The sequence below is a fragment of the Alnus glutinosa genome, chromosome 2, assembly GCF_958979055.1.
Source record: "Alnus glutinosa chromosome 2, dhAlnGlut1.1, whole genome shotgun sequence".
NCBI lineage: Eukaryota > Viridiplantae > Streptophyta > Magnoliopsida > Fagales > Betulaceae > Alnus > Alnus glutinosa.
In genome coordinates this window covers 4,618,836-4,641,761 of record NC_084887.1, presented here as the reverse complement: position 1 = coordinate 4,641,761, position 22,926 = coordinate 4,618,836, and the positions used below count along the sequence as shown (strand labels likewise).

The 22,926-nt window shown below is 37.7% G+C and overlaps 4 protein-coding genes and 1 non-coding gene across 7 annotated transcripts; 2 read left to right on the top strand and 3 right to left on the bottom strand.

Annotated features, from left to right (window-relative positions):
- Positions 1-333: 333 nt before the first annotated feature.
- Positions 334-1,709, bottom strand: LOC133860882 (STOREKEEPER protein-like). The gene has a single exon (XM_062296518.1). It carries the CDS (start codon positions 1,683-1,685, stop codon positions 474-476), a length of 1,212 nt encoding a protein of 403 aa, XP_062152502.1. The 5' UTR covers positions 1,686-1,709; the 3' UTR covers positions 334-473.
- Positions 1,710-3,056: 1,347 nt separating this feature from the next.
- Positions 3,057-10,065, bottom strand: LOC133860881 (formin-like protein 3). Of its 2 annotated transcripts, none has more exons than XM_062296516.1 (7): positions 9,395-10,065; positions 7,133-7,622; positions 6,557-7,043; positions 6,257-6,459; positions 5,536-5,771; positions 4,309-5,191; positions 3,057-3,458 (listed from the first exon to the last, which is right to left on the bottom strand). In XM_062296516.1, the coding sequence occupies exons 1-6, from the start codon at positions 9,530-9,532 to the stop codon at positions 4,325-4,327; spliced, it is 2,421 nt and encodes an 806-aa protein (XP_062152500.1). In that variant the 5' UTR covers positions 9,533-10,065; the 3' UTR covers positions 3,057-3,458; positions 4,309-4,324. The 2 variants fall into 2 exon arrangements, with proteins under 2 accessions (XP_062152500.1, XP_062152499.1); XM_062296515.1 differs by having other exon boundaries at positions 3,057-3,302.
- Positions 10,066-15,709: 5,644 nt separating this feature from the next.
- TRNAA-AGC (transfer RNA alanine (anticodon AGC)) lies at positions 15,710-15,782 on the top strand. The gene has a single exon. It is a non-coding gene; the product is annotated as a tRNA-Ala (tRNA).
- Positions 15,783-15,830: 48 nt separating this feature from the next.
- LOC133859200 (putative pentatricopeptide repeat-containing protein At3g11460, mitochondrial) lies at positions 15,831-18,230 on the top strand. The gene has a single exon (XM_062294523.1). The coding sequence runs from the start codon at positions 16,006-16,008 to the stop codon at positions 18,133-18,135; it is 2,130 nt and encodes a 709-aa protein (XP_062150507.1). The 5' UTR covers positions 15,831-16,005; the 3' UTR covers positions 18,136-18,230.
- On the bottom strand, positions 18,165-22,541 carry LOC133859201 (beta-amylase). 2 transcript variants are annotated; one of them, XM_062294524.1, is made up of 8 exons: positions 22,102-22,541; positions 21,511-21,585; positions 21,024-21,422; positions 19,999-20,163; positions 19,605-19,868; positions 19,299-19,508; positions 18,642-18,881; positions 18,165-18,520 (listed from the first exon to the last, which is right to left on the bottom strand). In XM_062294524.1, the coding sequence occupies exons 1-8, from the start codon at positions 22,333-22,335 to the stop codon at positions 18,326-18,328; spliced, it is 1,782 nt and encodes a 593-aa protein (XP_062150508.1). In that variant the 5' UTR covers positions 22,336-22,541; the 3' UTR covers positions 18,165-18,325. The 2 variants fall into 2 exon arrangements, with proteins under 2 accessions (XP_062150508.1, XP_062150509.1); XM_062294525.1 differs by lacking the exon at positions 22,102-22,541 and adding an exon at positions 21,705-21,839.
- Positions 22,542-22,926: the final 385 nt, after the last annotated feature.

The following is a 22,926-nucleotide window of genomic DNA, read 5'->3' as shown; positions in this document are numbered from 1 at the left end:
AATAACTTTACAAATTGCCTTTTTTGAGATGTCTCCGCCCTTGAAACTTGCAATGAAGTAGCTCTAGATGTTACTAGGTATCACCCAGAAAAACCCCAAGTTAAGAATCAAGTGCCAAAGACACTCACAATGGAAAAGTGTACTCGGTATGGATGAGAAGTTGATTAACAACATCCTCATTCTTTTTGCCTAGGCCACACCAATTAGCCAGAGAGAATTTAAAAATTAACCAGAATTTAAAGCACAACATCAAATCAATTTAGATCCCCTGGTATAATGCAAATGCCAAACAAGCAAAAACAATAAAACCACTCATAAGCAAATAATCCCGCGTACCAAAAACTTAAATTTCAATTTATTAACATAATAATGTAAACCAAAATTTGGAAACCCCTATGAATTCGACACAAAGGGTTTCAAACAAAACCAATTTTCCGTCAAAGTAAACCAAACACAAAACCAAAAACCACAGATTACCTCCTTTTCATTGCCTCCAAAACGACCTCCCCTAGCTCGTGAACCAATTCCATCCTCTTCACATACACCTCCAGCTGAGCCACCCTCACCTCCCTGCACCTGTCCTCCATCTCCTTTAGCTTCCCACTCCCAATCTTCGCCATGAACTCCCTCACAAACCTCGTCCCCGTCCCCAACCCCGACAAACCTGGAAACCCCATCTCCGCCGTCGTCTCCAACGCCGCCTTCAAACACGGATAAACCCCCCAAAACCCCTCCACTCCTCCCCCATTCTCCACCACCTCTTGCCTCGGCAATGCTACTGTCACGGAACTGGTATTAATTTTGGGCTTTCGAGTGGTCTGAGTGCCCCAAATCTTATTGGAGAGCTCGAAGGCCTTGCGCTCGTGGGGCTTGGAGAAGACCATGTCATTGCCACCCTTGTCAAAGTTTGTCTGGTACTTCTTCTTCATCCTCCGAATCTTGTCCATCAACTTGGCCTTGGAGACCTCGACGCGGAGGCTCTTCTTGATGAACTCGTGGAACACGCCCATGTGGGAATACGGGTCGGACCCTATCTTCGACCCGTACTCGATCATTCCCTTCAGCACGGCCAGCTCGTCCTCCTCGCCCCACAGCCGTTGGATGGCCCCAGCTCCAGGCCCAGATACCTTCTTCGGGTCCTCATCGTCGCCGTTGGTTGCTGTTGTTATTGTTGTTGTTGATGACGATGATATTACCTTCCTCTTCTTCGAGTCCTTGGCTTTACTCGGGTCGGACTCCGCTGCCCGTTTCGATGGCCCCGAAACAGATATCGGAACGTTGTTGTTGGCCTTCGTGGTCTTGAGTAGACCGTGGGCCATGGGCTTGGACGCGATCGGCTTGATGGTGAAGGCGGAGGCGGACGGGGAAGGCGGGGACTTGGGGTCGGAGTCCGTCCCAGACGCGGACTCGGTATCGGACCCGGATGACGGTTGGGATTTGGATGGCGTTACAGAGGGCTTTCCCGCAGGGGATTTTGCTAGGTCTTCGTCTTCGTCTTCCTCTTCATCTTCATCATCTTCTTCTTCTTCATTCTCCGATTTTTCTTTTTTTTCTTCTTCTTCATTCTCAGATATTTCATTTTTTTCTTCTTCTTCTTCTGAAACGGCGTCGTTCTCAGACTCCTCCTCTTCCCCAGAAGAAGTAGTGGCGGGTGGTGGGTCTTCTTTGAGACGCTTCGGAGCCATTGCGAGAGTCAGAGAACAAGCGAGAAGAGAAGTAGACGGGGTTTTATATTGTGGGGTAGTAGGGTTTTGACCGGAGACTTCTACGACGTGTCGTTGCGTTACTGGGCATATTCGTCTCGGCCTTTAATTCAGGACTACGTAGAATACAGGTCCCAATCATCCTTTTGTCAGATCTGTGGATCTTTTCTTTAGAGCATCTCCGTATATGCTCTAATTAAGAGAATTGTTATTGTAATTCTCCTAATATACTTTGTTGTTGAGTTGACATGTCATACTTAATTTATTATTATTATTATTATTATTTAATTATGATTAATCTAAAATTATATTAAATATGTCATGTTAACTGAGTATACTAGAAAAATGTAAAATATCATTTCTCTATAATTTTTAATATGGGGTAAAATTTCCGAGCACAATTGGTATTTTCAAAATAATGGTTACTTAGAACATCTTTACCCTCGGCACGCTTTAAGGGTGTGAGTGTTCCAAGCCCATCGTCCTCTGTGGACCACTTGGAATGTATATTGAAAAAGTAGTAGACAATTGCACTTTTTAATTAGATGTTTTACTTAACATTGCTGGAGATGCTCTTAGAGGTATCATCGCTAACATATTTTAGTAGGAACTCGTTCAAATATTAATCTAGATTAAGATATTTAGTTTTTAAGGTAAAGTTCCTATAAATCATAATTATTATTTTTAAATTAACTATCAATTACATATTCAAACAATCAAAAGTAAATATGCTGTCAAATCAGACAAAGTTTTTCTCTAAATTAGATTTGAAGAAATTAATTTATTAAACTGACATCTATACTTATGGATATGTAAAAATCACATGCATTTTAAATGTGATTAACAGAATATGCGATTATTTCATACATTTGAGAATCACATGATCTGAGAGACAAATGTCAATTTTAATAGGATATATTGAAAGAATTTCTTTCAAACCAGTTTCCTCCATTCCAATTTAGAGAAAACTTTGTCCAAATCTTCTTTGTTGGTCAACTTATTGTTTAAAAGTGTTGACTCTATATGTAATTAAGTTTCTCATAGCTTAACAACATAATATTGATAAGAGTAATGCTACTCCTCACATTTATTTCCTATCGGCTGATGCGGTGTGATGTGGTATGTTTTAAGTAATTCCATGTCAACTACTTTAAAAAAACAAAAGAAAAGTCGCTTAACACACGCTACATTTGCTCACATCCGCCGGTGTAATAAAAATAAAGAGTAGCATTACTCTAAGTCTCTTATAATGGATTATTTCAAAAAATATTACTTATTGCAGTTTTCAAAAGCCAAGCATATTCAACAAGTTGGGTTGTATTAACAAAAAAAAAAAAAAAAATCCATAACAGATAAATGAAGAAGATGCAGTTTATTAGGTACTTAAACAATTTTCTGTACAACCAAAATCTTTTTGCCATCACTAGAAATGTACATGACACAGCCACACAGGTCCCTTCTCAGCCATCAAAATTATATATAACTTTCATCAACTGACAAATATCATGTACTGAGATACCAAGAATGAAATTCCAACTTCGTATTCTGTTGCTGGATGAAACTGAGACATGGACGCTATAGTTCTGCTGGAATTCCAACCTGAATGGGGTGCCAAAGACAAGGAAGTTAGACTTTGTAAGAATAATTCAAATATGTGACTATTGAGGAAGCTCTTAATCTTCAGCAAAATTTGTAGTTTGTACAAAACGGAGGTTCTGAGAGCTACTTCCAGATATATTGACGTCAGGTGGCTACCTGGAATATCATCAATGCAGATTTAGATCATCAATGTTTCTGGAGGTTTATTTGTTTGTCTTAAACTGTGTATTTCTACAGGAGCTATAGATGGATCTCTCAAATATGGGCTAATAAGAGTTGTTGCAATCTTGTGTGTGAGAGACATGAACGGAGAACCGTCTAAAACTAATTAAACCCTATATTGGGGACTAAAGAAAACAAAATTATTTTTTAAAAAAAAAAGTTCAAAAAATTTTAAATTAAGCAAAAATTCCTATTCTCCTGGCCTTAAAATGGAAATAAAGTAATCCACATCAAACCTCAAAACAATTCTGCAAAATGGGAAAATCTCATGTTTCTATTTCTCATATATGCATGATTGATGTGTGAGTTCAAATTTGAAGTAAACAAAGAGGAGCAGAACTTAGCACCATCAACCAACATGTGGTGGGCGGGGGTTAACAAACCCTTGCTTTTAGGTGATTTGCATCTCACAGGACTTTTAAGGTTTTTTTTTTTTTTTTTTAAATGACGAAGAACCCTTCAAGACAGGGCCCTTTAAAACCCATCCATGTCGGGTAAACTTCGGATACACAACTATTCCACCCGCAAAAACCGTGTATCAGGTAATTGTGGAGGCTCGAACAGCCAACCTCGTAGTGTAGTATTACACCAAACGAGCGACCATTCGAGCTAACCCTCGCAGGGTCATAGGACATTAGCAGTTACTTGATGCAAAACATTTTAGCAGTTACTTGCAGCTACCCCCAAAGCACATGCAAGAAAGCTGCTTTGTTTTAACTCAAAAGAAGGCAGTTGGGGGGAAGAGAAGTTACGAATTCAAAAGCTCTTATATGTATATATATACCTATTTGAAATGAAAGCTAAGGAGATAGACTCTCATCATCCGAACTGGAGTTGTCCATCCGCCGCTCCATTATTGCTGGAAATAGTCGCTGACGTATGTCTGCAGACTGCTGATGGATTTCTGGAGAAGACGACAATGTTGGAGCTGCCTCTTTCTTTGAAGTCCTGATCACTGCCTTCATTCCAGCATCCCTAACCTCTTTACAGGCCTTATCTAACATTCTCAAGAAATCACGTACAATTGCAAACAAGCGCAATCCTTCGTCCTTTCCTGCTTTCCCATGGAAGTAATCTGCGGCGCTTTTCACCAGAGTCATTATTCTCTTTTCTTCCTCCAATAGCCCTGAAATGTCAGCTTCCACACACTCCACAAAATTGGCCAGTGCATGATGGAATTCACTCTCTTCATCCAGGCTCTTCATCTCAGCATTTAGGAAATCTTTAGTTTTTCTCAATGACTGGTTGAGTTTTGACACTGTAGCTGTTAGTCCATCAGCATCTATAAATGCTGCCCTTTTTACATCTTCAAGTTCACTGCTTAAACCCGAAACCACCTGAAGACCAACAATACGATAATGCTCTGCTGTTTCTTCAGTGAAATCCTCGGCAAAATCATCTGTTTTCAGGCTGGAGTCACTCTGGCTTGCTGTATCTGTACGGACAGCTCGTATGCCTTCGGAACGGATGATCTCCTGAACAACAAAGTGCAGTAGTGTGGTCTTGCCATCAGTTCCTTTTACATCTGACAGTTTCAAGAGTGTGTCAAGCTTAAATGCCTGTGCACCACCCCTGTAGGTACCATCATTCATGCGGTTTCCAGTTTTGAGAACTGCTTCTAAGAGTTTTAGGAATAGCCTGCTGCTTCTTAGTTTCTTGCAAGCAACCTGACATTTAAGATGAGGCATGATTATATAACCATAAAATCTGGCTAACATTAGATCTACATTCAACCTCCTAACCATTCTAGATAGAGTAATGATATACACTACACTTTTATTCTACTTCGATATCACTTTGTTGATGTGGTATTGTCAATCAACCTTTGAACTTTTTGTTTTATTTTTATTTTTTTTAAACATGGGTTGATCCTAGAATTGATTAGCAATGCCACACCAGCAAAGTGGGATAAAAGTGTAGTGTATATCATACTAAAAGAGAACATGTTATAGGAGACACCTTGCAACATACAATTAGATGCGAGACACAATTCACATTTCTATTGTCTCACCTCTAGAGTTGACAAGGACTCTTTAACGTTAAAGACCTCCTCTTGTATGGAACTCATGAACAGAAGTGACTCTAGTCGTTTAAATGCAAATGGGAAGTCAACCAAGACTTTTAGGAACCGGTCTGCAGGACCAAGTCGAGAAAGATCGCCACTGAATAACCTGAGCTTCAGTTCCTCTTCCGTTGTTGGTGCCATCTTCAACAAAGTTTGAAGGAGCTCCACAGGAAGCTCATTACCTGATTCAATTAATTGAAAATAAGCTTTGATGCCTTTAAACCCAACATACGCAAATCCATTACTGAACAACTTTGGTGTAGGTTTAACACTAGTTTTATTTATGTAGTGCTTGTTCATTATTATTTTCTCTAACACATTTTGCTCTCTTGAATCAATCAGTACACAAGAATAGTAATGGGGGGATGAATGGTCTGTAGCCAACATACTTGAATTACCCCAAATACATTTTCTTCCTAAAATTGCTGCTTTCATCTGGCAGAACAATAACAATAACCAAAAAAGTCTGAATAACAAAGATAGATTTGGAACTAAAGAGTGGTAATCAATGGACAACTCTCCAAGGATAAAGCACACACCATCAAATTGAACAGTCACTTAATTGACAGTTGAAGAAGAAGTTTCTTTTATTTATGCATGTATTTTCTCACTTCAGGTGCTTACAGGAGAGAGAGAGAGAGAGAGAGAGAGAGAGAGAGAGAGAGACCTTCTTGAAGAGCATCAAGGACTTCTTCTGTTGTAACATTCAGCGCTCGCAGTAGAATTGATAAATTTTGTGCTTTCTTAGTATCAATAATCTGTATGTACTGAATTGAAGGTTCAAGGGATGCAGACTCTTTCTTGCGCTCAATTTTGCTTTTATCCATATTGGCATAACCAAATAGAGACTCTATCATCTCCTCATTGAACCTGTAAAATTTGTAAAGAATTTGGCGGTCAAATTGACAGGTTTGACTTTTGCTTATTGATGGAATTTGAAGTTATAAAGATAGAGGCATGTCCTTACTGGAATGATCCAGAACTAATCTCATGCCAGACCATTGACTGATCAGGGTTGGCAAGAACCTTATCCCAGAAGAATGGCTTCAACTTGGCTTTTGGAGCTCCAGATTCACCATCAAGATCACCTCCCTCACTAGAACCATTACTTCTTTGACGATGGGGTCCAAACCGTGAAGGTTGGTATTTCCCAGGCATTACTTTTGGTGGAGCAGGAGGAGGGCGAGCAGCTTTAGGAGGTGGTGGGGGCTGAGGAGGAGGAGGAGGTGGCGGACTTGGTGGAGCAGGAGGCAAAGGAGCTGATCTTCCAGGAGGAAGTTTTAGAGGAAATGGTACTCGTCCTGCACCTTCTGATAATGGCGACCCAGCCAGTAAAGAATCAAAAGTTCCATGTTTCATGGACAAATTGGTAAGGAAAGGAGGATGCTTTCCGATATCAACACATACGTCTTTTATACTTGAATTTCCTAGACTAACAGACTTTTGTGAAGAACCTGAAAGATTAATTTATAGAGATCATCAGAACATGAACCATAATTGAAGATAATAATGAATCAATGAAAAAAACTTGATAAATACATACCAGTGGAGAAATCACTCATACTTAATTCAAGAAGAGGCTTCTCATCTCTTTTTCCATCTCTTGGGCCAATTTTCTTGCTACTACCCTTAAGACAGCAAAAGAGGAGCACTGCAACAACGACAAGGACTGCTGCTGCAGTTGCAGCAATAGCTACAATTTTTTTCGTCTCACTGCCGCTATCCTTTTTTGGTGATTTTCCTGGAACAACTTGGAGAGCAGGTGGAAAATGTTGAGGAGGTGGAGCTAGAGGAAGTGAGTCAATCAGCTCTGGTGAGGGAGATGGCTCTTCTGGTGCCTCAACAGGGGGCCTTGGATTTGGAGATGGAGAACTCGAAGCTGCGAGATCAGATGGTGCTGGACCATTAATAGGTGATGCTGATGCTGGGCTTGGAGCTAGAGCTGTTGCAGGTCTTGGTGCTAACTGTTGACGTGACTGACTAGCCAGATATCTTCTAGGAGAATTTGGCCAATGAATTGATACCTGCTCCACCTGTAGTCAGCTTGTTTCATTAAATATCTCTCTAAATCATTCAAGCCTATGCACAAACTTTTACTATCTTCTATCTATGAGTTCAGTTTGAGAAGTATAAAATTTCCATGCCTTCCCTTAATTGCAGTTGCTATTTCTTTGACAGGCCTATCTCAATTAACTGGAATCCTTACTTGTATTAAATAAAATCTTTGAAAAGATTATGCAACATTTTTCTACGTACATGTAAGTTAACAAGCATGTGCTTTCGAAAAGATTATGAACTCATTTAATCTTCATAGATACATTAGTTTTCCTGCAAATGGTACAATAAATCTGGTTCCAGATCCGGTATTCAGTCTTTTTGGAATGGCAGATATTCATTCTTGGTGTGTGTCAACAATCAAAGATATTAGTTGAGATTGAACCTTTATCGTACACAATTTGTTTTCTTCTATCTGCTGTAAAAGCTCTTGAACAAGTAAAACAACTAAGAAAGACCAGATCCTTGAACTTAATTATAGTAGGGGCAACCTGTTTACTTAGCTTGAAAGGCTGAAAGCCATAACATTTGAAGCCCAAGTGTGATGTTACTTGCATATTCATTTCTCCCTGTATCATAGAGTATCAAAAATCACACTTTTGCTCATTCATAACATGAGGCTTCTAAGGTCACACGCCTAGGGAATAGACAAATTGACTACTAGTATCAACCAAGAGTAGAACGCAATCAGTCATTGAACCTTGAATACTCTAGCACCCAGGGGCGGAGGAAAGAAAAAAAAAAAAACTTAAATTTTACCTCTAATTTTTTAATTCTTTTTTTTTAGTTTTGCCCCCACCCCCACCCCCCCCCCCCCCCCCCCCCCCCCCCCCCCGCCCCAAAATTTCAAATGCTGGCTCCGCCCCTGCTAGCACCCAACTAGCTAATCTTCCAAGGCAAAAGAATGCTTATTGCTTTCAGCAGAAAACATTGCAGAAAAAAAAGGTGAAAAAAGGCTGCGCAGTTTCATATGAAAGTGCAAGAAAGTACCCTGCATAATACATCCTCTTACTCTGTCACCTGTTCATTTGACTATATAGTGTAACCTTTCCAAGACTATGACATTGGTGAAGACCTAATTTCAGAAAATTAATTTTCCTTCCTGCCATTGCCAAAACATATCTTTATGACACTATTTCTTAGTCATCTAGCAGAAGAGAATTTTGAAAGGTCAAGTACTCCACTTAGGATATTTGTCTGAGATCCTGTTTTTTTTTTTTTGTTTTTTGGATGAAAAAATTAGATTAGAGTTTTCTAAAGTTGTCATGGAACGAAAGGGCAGAATTGCAGAATTGATAAGGACTCCTTTTTTCTTTTGGTGCTGAAGAGAATTTTGATCAATCTTTTCTCTTGTAATTTTTGCCACCTTTGATATAATTTAGATCCATTTCAACCCAATAATACCCTAAACTTAATTTTACAACATAGATAAGGACTAACAAATCCAACTATCAGTCTAAACAAAGTGACCATCCAGAATCAAAAACCAATCTATGTTGAACTAGTTTGCCAAATTCTCTGCATCGAAGAAACCATAAATCTCAGGAATTTAACTAGGCTTTATTTCTTTAACAATTTTCAAAAGAACCAAGCAGAGCCAAAAGGCAGCCTATTCCAAACAGCTACCATCCCAATACCAAAACTGCAAAATGGGTTCAAATCTAAAAAGCTATAATTTTTCCTCATAATTAAAACCGAAAAAAAAAAAAAAAAAAAAAATTGAATAAAATGTAATGCATGGGTTTCATACCATTTCCTCGTCTGTCTCCTGGGAACCTCCATTTCTAACTAATGTTTCTGCTGTCCTCTTCGCGTCTGAACCCCTTATTGACAACCCACAAAGCAAAATCACGAAAATCACCGTATACCCAGCCCTTCTCAACTCCATTGCTTTCCAAATCACTCAATCCACATGCTTTCCTTCTCATTTCATCGAACGTGAACAAAAAGCATTCAAAACGTTTCTAACATAACAAAACTGCAATCCTTCTCCTTCTCAAAAAGCGTTTTGCTTCCAATAATGGCATTCAGCCTTGTGAATACGTACCCCACGACAGATCCTACAACTTCGTGAATAACCCACAATTGTTTCGATGTCTCTCAATCTGAAAAACTCAGAATTGGGATTGGAACGTGACCATGATACGTATACAACAACATGTATCAAATCTTTGATGTAATACGATGTTAATGCAATGCATTTGCAAGAACCAATCCAACGAACGTAAAAGAATCAGAAACCAAATCATGCAAAGCTCCAAAGCAAACCCAAGAGCTGAAAACTATGTCAGATTGGATTTTCGGCCCTGCGGATAAAAAAGTTGGGATTTTTATTTTTTAAAAAAAAAAATTCAATGTTTTCCGATGGAAGAATTTCGTGTTGGGATTTTTGCTCATGCGAAAGGTGTCATGCTTTCCGGCGGTGACCAGAGAGCGAGGGAATGACGCGTAAGAGGCCCAAAGAGACGTGAGGAGAGCAATGTGGGACACCTATTACTGCTTTTTTGCTCTTTTTTTTTTTTTTTTTTTTTTTTTTTTTTTTTTTTTTTTTTTTTTTTTGTGTGTGTGTCTAACATCCTAAAAAGATGGGATTTGGGGTTTTCACAATATTTACTTCACATTTTTTTTTTTGAAAAAAAAAAAAAGGAAATTGTATTTCTACCCTTCTTTTATTTCCCTATATATAATCCTAATGAAGCAAATTGGGAAAAAAAAAATAAAATAAAATAAAATAAAAATTTGAGATGAACATTCTTTCTTATTTTCATTTTTATAAGCTTGATCAGTTTTTTGTAGACCCAATTATATAATATTGGTAAATTTGATAATGGTTTTAAACAATTTTTTTTTTTTTTATTGTTTTAGTTTGAAAAATGTTTCAAGATAACAAAGTGTGAGAAATATTTTTTGGTGAAGTCTATCGAAAAGTATTTTGCGTTTTAAATTATTTGATAATATTTACTTATAAAAAAAAATTTATTTGATAATATTTTTTTTTTTTTTTTTTTAAAAGTGTATTTTTGGTTTAGAGAACAGATTTTTTTTTTTTTTTAAAAAAAAATGAAGCAATAAGTGTAAGCTTTTTTTTTCTTTTAGTAAATATGGGAAAACATTTATGAGAGTGATGAGGTAGAATTGATTAAGGGTAATGACAGTTGACAACCCATATTTTGAGCACGTTTTGGCATTTGACAGGTAAGAGAACTATCAATACAATCAATATTTACTTTGCCAATCAATTTGTCCCAAAGAGGTAACTCAATCCGTTAGGAATCACGTTTCATGAAGCAGAGGTCACTAGTTCGAATCCCCCTTATTGTGTAGACATGTCAAAAAAAATAAAAATATTATACTTTGCCAAGGAAGAAAATGTGCAGACATCTTGAAATTAGGTAGTAGGTACTGATTAGGGGTGGAAGTAGCCTCCAAAGTTTTAAAATTTCTCTCTTAAAGTTTTGGTAGAACTTCATTTATGACTTTTAAACCTTTTAGAATGAATGTATTTCAATTTTAAAACGTTTCAATTTAAGGTAATAATTTTTTCTTGAAAGTTTTAATCTTAATCCTCCATTAAAATTTTCCGTTAAATCCTGTTAAAACTCTCAAAATACCCGTTCTTTTTTTTTAGGGAAAAAAAATTACTAGTATTTAGGTGTTGGTTAGAATTTAATAGAATTTGCAAAAATGCCCATACTTGAATCTTTGAAAAATTTTATAAATTTTTTTTAAAAAAAAAATAAACACAATGGATATTTTGAAAATGTTGATACAATTTAACTGAAAATTCTACCAGATGACTGAGGTTGAAACTTTTTAAAAAATAGATACCCTAAACTGAAACGTTTTAAAGTTTACGTACCTTTTTTTTTTTAGATGAATAAAAACCCTTCATAAGCTCAAAACTCAACATCCTTACACTCCAGTTAAAACTGGATACAAATCCTGCATAGGACAATCCCCAAGCAAGGAAACTACTTGAACAGAAAAAAAACCTGCTAAACCACTATCACATGCAACAAACAATAACCAAATACACACACTACCCCCTCCCACAGAAAACCAGATCTGTATATCAGCAAACACCAACAAACAGAAAAGCAATCTGCAGAAAACACCAACAACAAGCCATCATCTATGGTTACAAGGGGATTTCGAAGGGAATTTACAAACCATTCTAGTCTTCACCTCCCATCTAATCTTGGAGATAATCCTTTCTTCGGTCAAAAGAGTCTCGCCGTGAAGAAGAAGATTCCTCTGTCTCCATAGATGGTAAACAGCAGCCCCAAAATATAGTTTCCTAAGACTAGCATAGAAACTATCTCCCTTCATTACCGAACTACACCAATCTTCAATATCGTCCCACTCAACAGGGGGGTAAGGTATTGAACAGTCCCTCATGATAGTATACCAGATACGCCTACTGAAACCACAAGAGAAGAAGAGATGATCTCTACTTTCTACACAGGCATGACAGAACAAGCATGAAATATTACCATTAAAACCTCAGCTACACATTTTTTCCTTTGTGATCAAAGCACCATGAAAAACAAGCCAAAGCACAAAAGAATGTTTAGGGATGCTAGCAGGGAACCAAACAATCTTATGCCAATCAGTAATCGAATGAGCTACTCTAAGCTTCTCCCAAGTCTCCGAACTAGAAAACTCACCATTTTTAGAATCCCAAACCGCCTTATCAACTTCCCCCAATATCACTTCAGGAAGACGACTCTGAACGTCTACCAAAGCCTCTGATCTAGCACTAGTCCAGTACCAATCACCATCTCTAATAATAGAGGAAAGCATTGGACCAATAGAAGGACCCGCATCATACATCACTCTAGATCCATAAGTATCAAACAAGCATCCAGCAGGATGCCAATTATCAAACCATAGAAATATGCTACTACCATCCCCAACCATATGTTTTATAAACGGTTTAGCAATACTTCTAAGATTGAGTAATTTCTTCCAACTCCAAGATGCATTTTGAGGTATAGAAACCTGCCAAAAACTGCGCCCTTTAAGCCAATTAGCATTCACCCAAGCTACCCACAAAGAACCAGACCTGGAAAAGAGACTCCAAATATGCTTTAACATAGCAACCTTATTACAGACCGAAAGCCTTTTAATCCCCAAACTTCCTTCTTGCTTTGGAACACAAACACGGTCCCATGCTACCTTTGGCTCTAGCCTTTTCATCTTTCCCATTCCAGAGGAAGCGATTAAATTTCAGTTTACGTACCTTTTTTCAGGGGTTATAAGTTAAATTCTCCTTAAAAAAATTTGTTTACCTTTCAAAAACTGTTCTTTTTAGTTTTACCTTCCAAATTTAAATTTTTAGTTCCGGCCTAGTAGTAGTACTTTAGGAAAGCCACCTGCCACCATCCCAACAGTTCTAGCAGGAAAACTGGTATTTTTTTTTATTTTTTATTTTTATTCTTTTTGGGTTTTAACTTTAGCTCCTAAAATGAATTTCAATGCGGACCAACTCCCGTATAATTAAAAATCTTTTTCACGTTCTTGATCCCAACTTGTATCTCGTGGGCACATGCACATGCACATGCACATGCACATGACACAAACCAAAACCATGATTTACATATCATTAATTTCATGAAAATTCATCATTTATGATGGGCTATTTACTAATAAGGGAAGCCATCAGCACAGCTCATGGTGTACAATCAGTATTAAAATCTCACAATATGACACTATTTCAGCTCCTGCTATATTTTTCATGACAGCTTCCATTAATTGGCCCACATAACATTGATGACTTGCAATAAGAAAGATACATTAAACACAATATATAGTCTTACAATTTTCGACACCTTCATACAGCAAACCATGCATGTTGCAGAACAATTGCCAGTAACAGATATTAGTCTACTGTTTGTCATGGAAAAAAAAAAGCTGATATAATGGTAAGATCTTTCCTTTCCAAAATCCTGCCTCACAATGAAAATAAATGACCCTCACTTCAAGTTCAACCTTGGGATGTGCTGGAATTGTGTTTTCAGGTAGTCAATACTTTTTAGGTGTGGCCCCAATGGATTCCTGTAGAACAGAACAGCAAAGCTCATCAATCCCCAGTTATGAGATGCCTTTTCTTACTGGAAACGGTGAATTGAACAATTTATCTACTACTCTAACGCTTCCTTCGCTCGAAGGTTCAAGCTTTCTTTTAATAAGTGAAGTCCAATATGTAAAATATCAGCGTCTACCGAAGCCCAAATGCTGATCCTCTATGGAACATGTAAGACTAAATTTAAAAAAATCAAAGCTTGGTACCTCCTTCCATCAGAATCTTCAGTGATTAAGTCTGAACCCTTTATATCAAGAGCAGGTACCTATGAATAAAAATACTTGGAACTAATTAATTAGCATATTTTATGCAGAACAACAATTACTATTTCCAAACATGAAGGGTGGAAGCTTATACTGTCTTCGTTTATTAATCAATATTCACTAGATTGACTTTCCTTTTTCTTTTCAAATTTTCCCCGATTTTACCACGATGCTCTCATGTTGCTGTGGCTCAGTGTGTTTATACCGGGCACCTTTTCCTGTTAAAAATTAAAAGAAAGATTGTTAAATTTCAAATTAAATAATTAAATTTATTAATTCTTAGGGAAAAATATAATTTTAACCCTCTAAACTACCACCCTTTCTCCGGATGACCCCTCAAACTCTCAAGGCTTGCACTTTGTCCCTCAAAACTACCAAAACTTTTGAAAAATGTCAATTTTTTTACAAAATATCCCTATAATACCCCTGCTACATTCATTTTTCAATTAAAAAATAATTCAAAAAAATATTCAAAAAGATTAAAACAATTAAAAAAAATAAAACTAAAAAAAAAACTGAAATTTTATTTTATTTTTTTATTTAAAAAAAAAATATTGCAATCAACAGGAGGACGTACTACTTCTTTCCAGCATCGTTGTTAAGCACGATGCACACTTGCAGCTCGGGGAGCTTGAGCCCGGCCGAAACCAATGAGCTGATGATTGCGAATTGAAACTCGCCGAGCTAGGCTATAAAATCGGCCATCATAGTGTTGTAAACGGACAGTGATCGGAGTGGTGTAGGGAAAATCGGGTCGCAGTTGAGAAATAACGTCACCCAAAACATTCATCTTTTTTTAAAAAAAATAATTAAAAAAAAAATAAGAAATAAAATTTTAGTTTTTTTTTTTTGAATTTTTTGATTTTTTAATTGAAAAATGACACATGACAGGGGTATTATGGAGATATTTTGCCAAAATAGACATTTTTCAAAGGTTTTGATAGTTTGGGAGCCAAAATCCAAGCCTTAGTAGTTTAGGAGACTATTCAAAAAATGACCGATAGTTTGAGAAGTTTTTTATATTTTATTTTTTTGCAATACCAATGGGAGAATGGTATCAGGGAGTTGAATTGGAGAAGATAGGTTATAAAGGAGCTAAAAAAAATCTTATTGATAAAATTAGTTTTATAATCTCTTTCAGGATTAACATAATAACTAAAAATAACTAGTAGCCTCACCAAATTTTACTCATCAAAATAACTAAAAATCACTTTTTTCTATTCTGGTGAGCCACTTTATTAAAATTCCCCCAGCAGCCTCACCATTTTAACTAGTCAATATTCACTATTCCATTTAAATAATAATTTTTTCATATATATATATATTTTTTTTATATAATCTTTTTACAAAAAATCATTCATATCCATGAAATAAGGACAATATCGTGTGAGAGATGGGAGATGGGAGAAGAAAATGAGAGAAAAAATGAAAAAAGTGTGCTAATCATGTGAGAGAGAAAGGTGAAACAAAATTTGGTGAGTGGGTTGTTGAGTGAAAATGTCTGGTCTAATTTGACTAGTAATTTCAGTCATCAAATTTTTTTGGTTAAAATGGTGAGGCTGCTGGGAGTGGTTTTTAAGAGTTTTCATCAAATTGGCTCACCAAAATAGCTAAAAAACTAATTTGGTGAGGCTACTAAAAATGCTCTAAAGGAGCTAAAAAAAATCTTATTGATAAAATTAGTTTTATAATCTTTTTCAGGATTAACATTCATCAAGGGGATGTAGCTCAGATGGTAGAGCGCTCGCTTAGCATGCGAGAGGTACGGGGATCGATACCCCGCATCTCCATTCCATATTCGCTACTCTTCTTTTTTTTCATTTTCCAACCACAGAACAGAAACTCTTCACAAAATGTCGTCGCCGTAGGTATTCACTGGAGAGAACCCGTGTCCCCCGGCTCAGAGACATTTTCCAACTGAAATACCTGCCACACCTTCCCACATTGCAAGACCCTTTCACACTCTCATTGACCCAATTAAACCCCTTCTGAGCCTTCTCTCTCCTCTCCTTCATGAATGGCACTTGCACTCACAAACTCCTCAAGCAATCTCTTCACACCACCACCACTCACTTCCCACTCCCACAAAATGGTTTCACTCTCACTTCCCAGCAATGTGGAACCATCTTACAGTCACTCACCAACACCAAATCCTTCACCAAAGGACAGCAACTCCACGGCCACATGACCACTTGTGGCGCTCTCCGAGACAACACTTACCTGAACACCAAACTCGCTGCATTTTACGCGACTTGTGGCCGTATGGCCGAGGCCCAGTTGATTTTTGATGGGATCGAGTTGAAAAATTCGTTCTTGTGGAATTTCATGATCAGGGGCTATGCTTGTAGTGGGCGCTCTTTGAAGTCCATTGCTTTGTACCGCGAAATGTTTGGTTTTGGGTGGAAAACGGACAAGTTCACGTACCCGTTTGTTCTTAAGGCCTGTGGTGACTTGTTGCTTGAGAAAATTGGGAGGAAGGTTCATGGTGAGGTATTGGTTAGTGGGTTGGAGTCAGATATTTACGTGGGTAATTCTATGCTTGCGATGTACTCAAAGTTTGGGGATATGGGGATGGCGAGGATGCTGTTTGACAGAATGCTTGAGAGAGATTTGACTTCTTGGAACACAATGATATGGGGCTATGTGAAAAACGAGAACCCAAAAGAGGCTTTAGCGGTATTTTATATGATGGGAAAAGCTGGATTGAGTGTGGATGGGACTACTTTGCTTGGTCTCCTCTCTGCTTGTGCTTGTCTGATGGCCTTGAAGTCAGGGAAAGCCTTACATTGTTATGCTGTTCGAAACAATGCTGAATTTTCTAACAAATTTTTGAGAAATGCTCTTATTGAAATGTATTCTAGTTGTAACTCTATAGCTTATGCAAGGCGACTATTTGATGAGGTGAAGTTGAAAGATGCAGTTTCATGGAATTCTATGATCTCGGGTTATGAACAGAGTGGAGATGCTTTTGAGAGCTTAAGTCTTTTCTGTAAAATGTTTACAGAAGAGGCAGGGCCTGATGAAGTGACTATTGTAACTGTTCTTGGAGCTTGTGGTCGGATCACAGCCTTACAATTTGGCACCTCTATACATTCATGTCTAGTTAAGAAAGGATTTTGTGTGAATACTATTGTGGGAACTTCCCTCATAGACATGTATTCTAAATGCGGAAGCTTGACTTGTTCACATCGTGTTTTTGATGAGATGCCCGAAAAGAATCTGGTTTCTTGGAGCGCTATGGTTGCAGGATATGGGATTCATGGGAAGGGAAGAGAGGCTATCGCCATTTTTCATGCTATGATAGCGAAAAACATTCTTCCCGATGAGGGTGTTCTTACTTCAGTTTTGTCAGCATGTAGTCATGCAGGATTAATCAATGAGGGCAGACAAATATTCCGTAGAATGACCACAGAGTACAATGTCAAGCCTACGTCTGCTCACTATTCATGTTTAGTGGATCTTCTTGGTAGAGCAGGACACTTAGATGAAGCGTATGAGCTTATCAAAAGTATGAAGGCTATTCCTACCAGTGATATATGGGCTGCCCTACTTTCTGCTTGCAGGCTGCACCAAAATGTCAATCTAGCAGAAATTCTGGAACACAAAGTTTTTGAAATGAACCCCAAAGGAGTCGGTTCCTACATTTGCCTTTCCAATATTTATGCTGCGGAGAAACGGTGGGATGATGTGGAAAGGGTAAGAGGCATGGTGAGAAGGAAGGGACTGAAAAAATCACCAGGCTGCAGTTTTGTCGAGGTAGACAAGATGGTTCATCAGTTCCTAGTTGGAGATAGGTCGCATCAGCAGACAGAGCATATATATGCCAAGTTAGAGGACATAAATCAGCGACTGAAGGATGCTGGATACAAGCCCGATACAAGTTCAGTATTTTATGATGTCGACGAAGAAGTGAAGGAGAAGATGCTTTGGAATCACAGTGAAAGACTAGCCATTGCTTTTGCCCTTATTAACACAAGTCCATGGACCATAATCAGAATCACTAAGAATCTTCGTGTATGTGGAGATTGCCACACAGTGACAAAACTAATCTCTAAGCTCATGTGCCGAGAGATTATCATGCGAGATATCCATAGGTTTCACCACTTTAAAGATGGATTTTGTTCTTGCAGTGATTATTGGTGAGTCATACTTAACCACATTTTAATTGTACATTTGATGCAGAAATGGGAATTCAATTCTTTTATTTGAAAAGCAGATAACCAAAGTTGTTTCAACATTGCCACAGTATGGCTTTTTATAAGTCAGTGATCCAACTTTTCTTTTTTGTTTTTTATTCTTTAACTACTTCTTCTTTTCCCATTTGGCTGTGTTTTCACTTAAATATGGAAAAGATCTTGTCTATCAAATTAGCAAGTGCACCACCCACGCTCATATCTGTTTCTTTGTCCCATGGGAATGGCTCCATTGGTTCAGTTGCGTCTAGCAGATCTTCAATCGTCATCTTTGGTTTTGATCGCTCCAGTGGACCTATATGGTGACTGTACTTTTCTGGATCTGGACAGTAATCCTACAAGAGAGAGAGAGAGAGAGAGAGAGAGAGAGAGAGAGAGAGAAGGCATTTGATCGTTACAAGTTAAAGCAGCATGTTCTTTGTAAAGTACATAACTACCAATATCATAATTGCTTACCTGATCAGCATGCATCTTCTTCACAAATGTCTTGAATATATTAAAATTCGTATTCTGCAATAGATCATCTGATAAACGAAGGAATGTCACCCCATACATCCTTAGATTTGGTTGGCCGTCATTGTTGACACCGTTAGGTCTAGCATTTAGAAGGATTTGATTGTAACCATCACGGTCATATCTTGAAAGAGCATTCTCTCCTGCGACTTCAATGTTCTCTCTCCATCCTCCACTCAATACCTGCAAATGCATGTGCACATCAACCAACTGGATTTTTAATTGCTATTGTCAATGTACATTATTTATTAACAAATGCATTATTAATGGAATATAAGTTCTGTAAATTTTCTAATCAAAACATGTTTGTTACTTCTAAAATATACTTTAATTGCAGACTAGAAACTTGATGAGAAGCATGCTTGAGAGGTTGTAAGATGCAGTCTCTCACTCTTCTCTTCTCTCTTTTAGGAACTTCATGTTTCCCATATATTTTAACATTTGAGAAAACAAAAATGTATCAATCTTGTGGATGTTATCAAAAAATACATGTATAACATGAAAAACTAGTGCAAACTCACAACAAGAAACAGTATATCTCAATCAAAAATTGATAAACATGGAAGCAGGTTAAAATGGAGCGGATTTGTAAGTTTTTACCTGCTGAACAAGTTCCTGAGGTCCACTTTTGGCATCAGCACTTTGTTCAGAGTCCCTCATCTCAAGACAAGTGAAATTCAAAATTGCATAATGCCTAGACAGCATCCTTGCTATAGGTCGGTAGCCATCTCTATCTTTCAAATTGTAGTATCCTGCAGTAAGCTCTGCAGCATGATTATCTGCTTTATACCACCAGTGGATTCCAGAAACCTGTTTTCACAATGAAGTGGGAACCATTTCATCAATAGAAGATGGCAGATGGAAATTACTTGTAATTTGAGATAAGTATAAGGTTATTAGATATACTTTGGCTGCTAACTTGACTTTCAAGCCTAGGAAAGCTTTATTTGCTTCATCCAGGATCTGGTCACCGTGGCTCAGTAACTTGTTAGAGTACCAAGTCAAGAAGAACTTCCCTTTCTCAGTAAGGTATGTACCATTTGATCCAAAGAACTCTGTTGATTCAGGTGTGTCATTGTATGTCCCTGCATTATCTGGCAATTCCCACTCGGGATGGCCTACACTTGTTGCAACCTCTTTGAACTCTGCCTTGAGAATTTTGTCGTAGCACTGTGGCATTCAGCAAGTAGTGGGTGGCCTAAGTGCTAAAAACATCTCAAACAGGAAAAGAAAGAAAAAAAGAAATAAAACTTATTCCTTGAAGAATTTGCCAAAGGAGCCTTACAAATCCCAGTCTCACCTGAAATTCTCCGATGCCTGGAAAAACCCATCCTTGATTTTGTGGATAAGAGGGATACCTTAGTTCCCCTGCAGGTCCAAGCCCCACTTCAATGTCTATTATGAGTCCATTTTCTAGAAAATCTGACATGTTCTCTCTGAAGCTCTTCATGTAGTCACTGTATATCTGTATAAAACAATAATCGATTTTTAATAGGAGTAACAGATGATCATTGTATTAGTTCCATTTCAAACCTTAGATATAACAAGTCCAAACGAAGGTCGGCCAGAGAAGATTTGGTGGGCAGGTACGTTTGCTTAGGATGAACTGTAAATAGTTTCTCAATTTTATCCAATTAATTATCATGTTAAAGTGAAAGCGAAAATCTAAAACATAATAAGATAATAAATAAAGAGTGTTTTAGATCAATCATATTTATTGGCCACTATGGAATATACTAGAATGCAAATTCAATAATTGGCTGAAGAAAATTGTTATGAATATTGCATTAGAAGGTTCCTACATGGTAACCTACACAGAACATTGTGTTGTATCAGAGAACATATATTGAGTATAACTACAGAACCCGGCAGGGAACTCATTTGACATGACAGGCATACTCCTCATCTTATTTAAATTACTGTCACCTGAAACTGTTTTTGGCTAACTGATCTAATCTTGGCTGCATTACTTGAAGTTGATAGCTTATCTTTGGACAATCATTATTTATTAAAAGGGCCAGTATAATGCCAAAAAAGGGTTATAAAATAGTAAGAAAGGCTTCTTCTTTTTTTCCCTTGTATTTTACTGGTTGAACCAAACCAGTGGCGACCAGTTTAGTGTGTCTTAATATCATAGCTAGTTTCAACACCCTTAGGAAGCAATCAAACAATATCACTAACACCCTAGTTAATCTCAGAAAATAATATTTCAGAGTGTGGATTCTGTTTTCAATAAACCATGTGATACTAAACCATGTGGATTATGTTCATGCATTAACAGTATGAACCCTAATTACAGGATGGAGTTCCTATATATGGGCTTACCTCAACAGCAGTTCGTCCATAAAAGAGAGGCTGGTTATCCACACCAAGACTGAGGTACTCTTTGTTCCTGTTACCCGTGCGATTGGTGTAAAAGATATCAGGGTCTGATTCACCAATGTCAAGTACCCATTGGGGAAGTGGGATGTTAACAATATCTCCTATATTCCCTCCACATTGGTGGAACGACATTATAGCTTGTAACTTCAATCCACATTCTTGAACTAGCTGAAACAAGCTCCTATAAGCAGTCCAATCATACTGCTTAGGCCCCTGGGATTCTACGATCCCCCACCAGACATCTACCATTACCCCATCCACACCAGCTGCTCGTAGCTCCTTGAGCTGTTTCTCAAGCCCGTCTTTGTCCTCTAGGGCATTATCAACTGTAACAACTCCCAACTGGTATGCAAAGAAAGAGTTAAAGCATTTAAAGCATATATTAGTACATAAATCAAATGCCAGTGAAGAGCATTTGGTTGAGACTTACTGGGAGCATCACATGGATTGGGACATAGTTTGCTAGCATCTTTTCATTGTAAGTGAGAGGTGTCTGAGCCTGCATCTTTGAGTAAGAGAAGAGTTTTAGGAAGTCTACAAGAGGATGGAAATGGAGATGCTACAAATTACTAGCCTCTGTACTGGTTCCTTTTATAGAAGAAATAAATCATTATCTACTGGTACCTTATCTTTGCATGAAAAAGAGTGCATATAATTACTGGCAGTCTTCTGGGGCCAATATGTGAACTAAACACCAATTGGTTATGTATTTCATGAGATCTACTTTCTGGACCCCTCTTGAAGATTAAGGGTATGGATGCCCGGATCAATCACTTTTGCAAAAGAGGGAGCTATATGCCAGAGATTGGTGGCAGAATGGGTCATTTTGTCTCTTTGAGCTGTATTACTTTTCTTGCCATCATAGTTTTCAAAATGACCAGGATGACCCGGGACGTGACAAAAATTACTTTTGAATGTGCATTGCATGGCTAATAAATTCACTTCACACGCTCACTGAGTTTTCCTGACCACAGCTTTTGATATTTAGATAGCAGAAATTGACGTCCAAGACTACACTTACCTCTTGTTCTGCGGTGGAAGCTTCAGATGCTAGAGCTTGGGGATTTCTCACCATACCAGCAGCACTGAATGCCAGAGCATGCCTGTGTCCTGGCCTCTTTTCTGGCACCGGCTGCCGTGCTCCTTGTGCACCTTTAACTCGATTAGCTGACAGCATTTCCCGGTGAAAATGCCTACGGTGAAGCCAAAATATCTTTCCCATTTCTCCTTGTGTTGAATGTATAATGCTTGCCATGCTGACTATATATATATATAGCTTATTTCCTTTTCTTGCTATTGTACGTTAGTGTTCAACTGATATTATGCTGACATATAGTCGAGGTGAAGAGGAAATTGAAGAATGAATGAACTAGTCTAGTGGAATTACAGAAGACCTTTCTTCTTGCATGAGAACTCTGGTTTGTTGGTTCTTGTTTAATGGTTAGAGCATTTCTTGCGGGCTATATGGACCCTGCCAAAATGGTGTACTCTTGTGGAGCTTCAATGGAGTCCTCACGTTTGCATGCAACTGGCCTTTTAAAGTGCCAGAGTAAAAAAAACTTCTGGTCATGTTTCTTTTGCTTCTTTTCTTATCTAAAATCATTGTATTCTTTTTGTTCTTTTCCAGAAATAGCTTGACTTGATATTGTTAGTGAAAGAAAAACATTTATAGGTCTTTTTTTTATATATAAAAATTAAAATTAAAAAAAAAAAAGAAAAAAAAAAAAGAAAGATCTACATCTCATTTACTTTTTTTTTATATAAAAAAATATATTATTGCAATGCACTCCAACCAAATTTTCTAATTTTGTAATATTATCATTCCGTTACCTAAGTCCGTCCTTTT

Excerpts from the sequence above, each read along its gene's own strand:
- LOC133860882 (XM_062296518.1), bottom strand. The coding sequence starts at position 1,685 with ATGGCTCCGAAGCGTCTCAAAGAAGACCCACCACCCGCCACTACTTCT.
- LOC133860881 (XM_062296516.1), bottom strand. The coding sequence starts at position 9,532 with ATGGAGTTGAGAAGGGCTGGGTATACGGTGATTTTCGTGATTTTGCTT. Across the intron at positions 7,623-9,394 it reads AGGAGACAGACGAGGAAATG|GTGGAGCAGGTATCAATTCA; the intron begins GTATGAAACCCA and ends AGCTGACTACAG. Across the intron at positions 5,772-6,256 it reads CCTTGATGCTCTTCAAGAAG|GTAATGAGCTTCCTGTGGAG; the intron begins GTCTCTCTCTCT and ends TAATTGAATCAG.
- LOC133859200 (XM_062294523.1), top strand. The coding sequence starts at position 16,006 with ATGAATGGCACTTGCACTCACAAACTCCTCAAGCAATCTCTTCACACC.
- LOC133859201 (XM_062294524.1), bottom strand. The coding sequence starts at position 22,335 with ATGGCAAGCATTATACATTCAACACAAGGAGAAATGGGAAAGATATTT. Across the intron at positions 21,586-22,101 it reads CTTCCACCGCAGAACAAGAG|ATGCAGGCTCAGACACCTCT; the intron begins GTAAGTGTAGTC and ends TCTTACTCAAAG. Across the intron at positions 18,521-18,641 it reads AGAAGATGCATGCTGATCAG|GATTACTGTCCAGATCCAGA; the intron begins GTAAGCAATTAT and ends TCTCTCTTGTAG.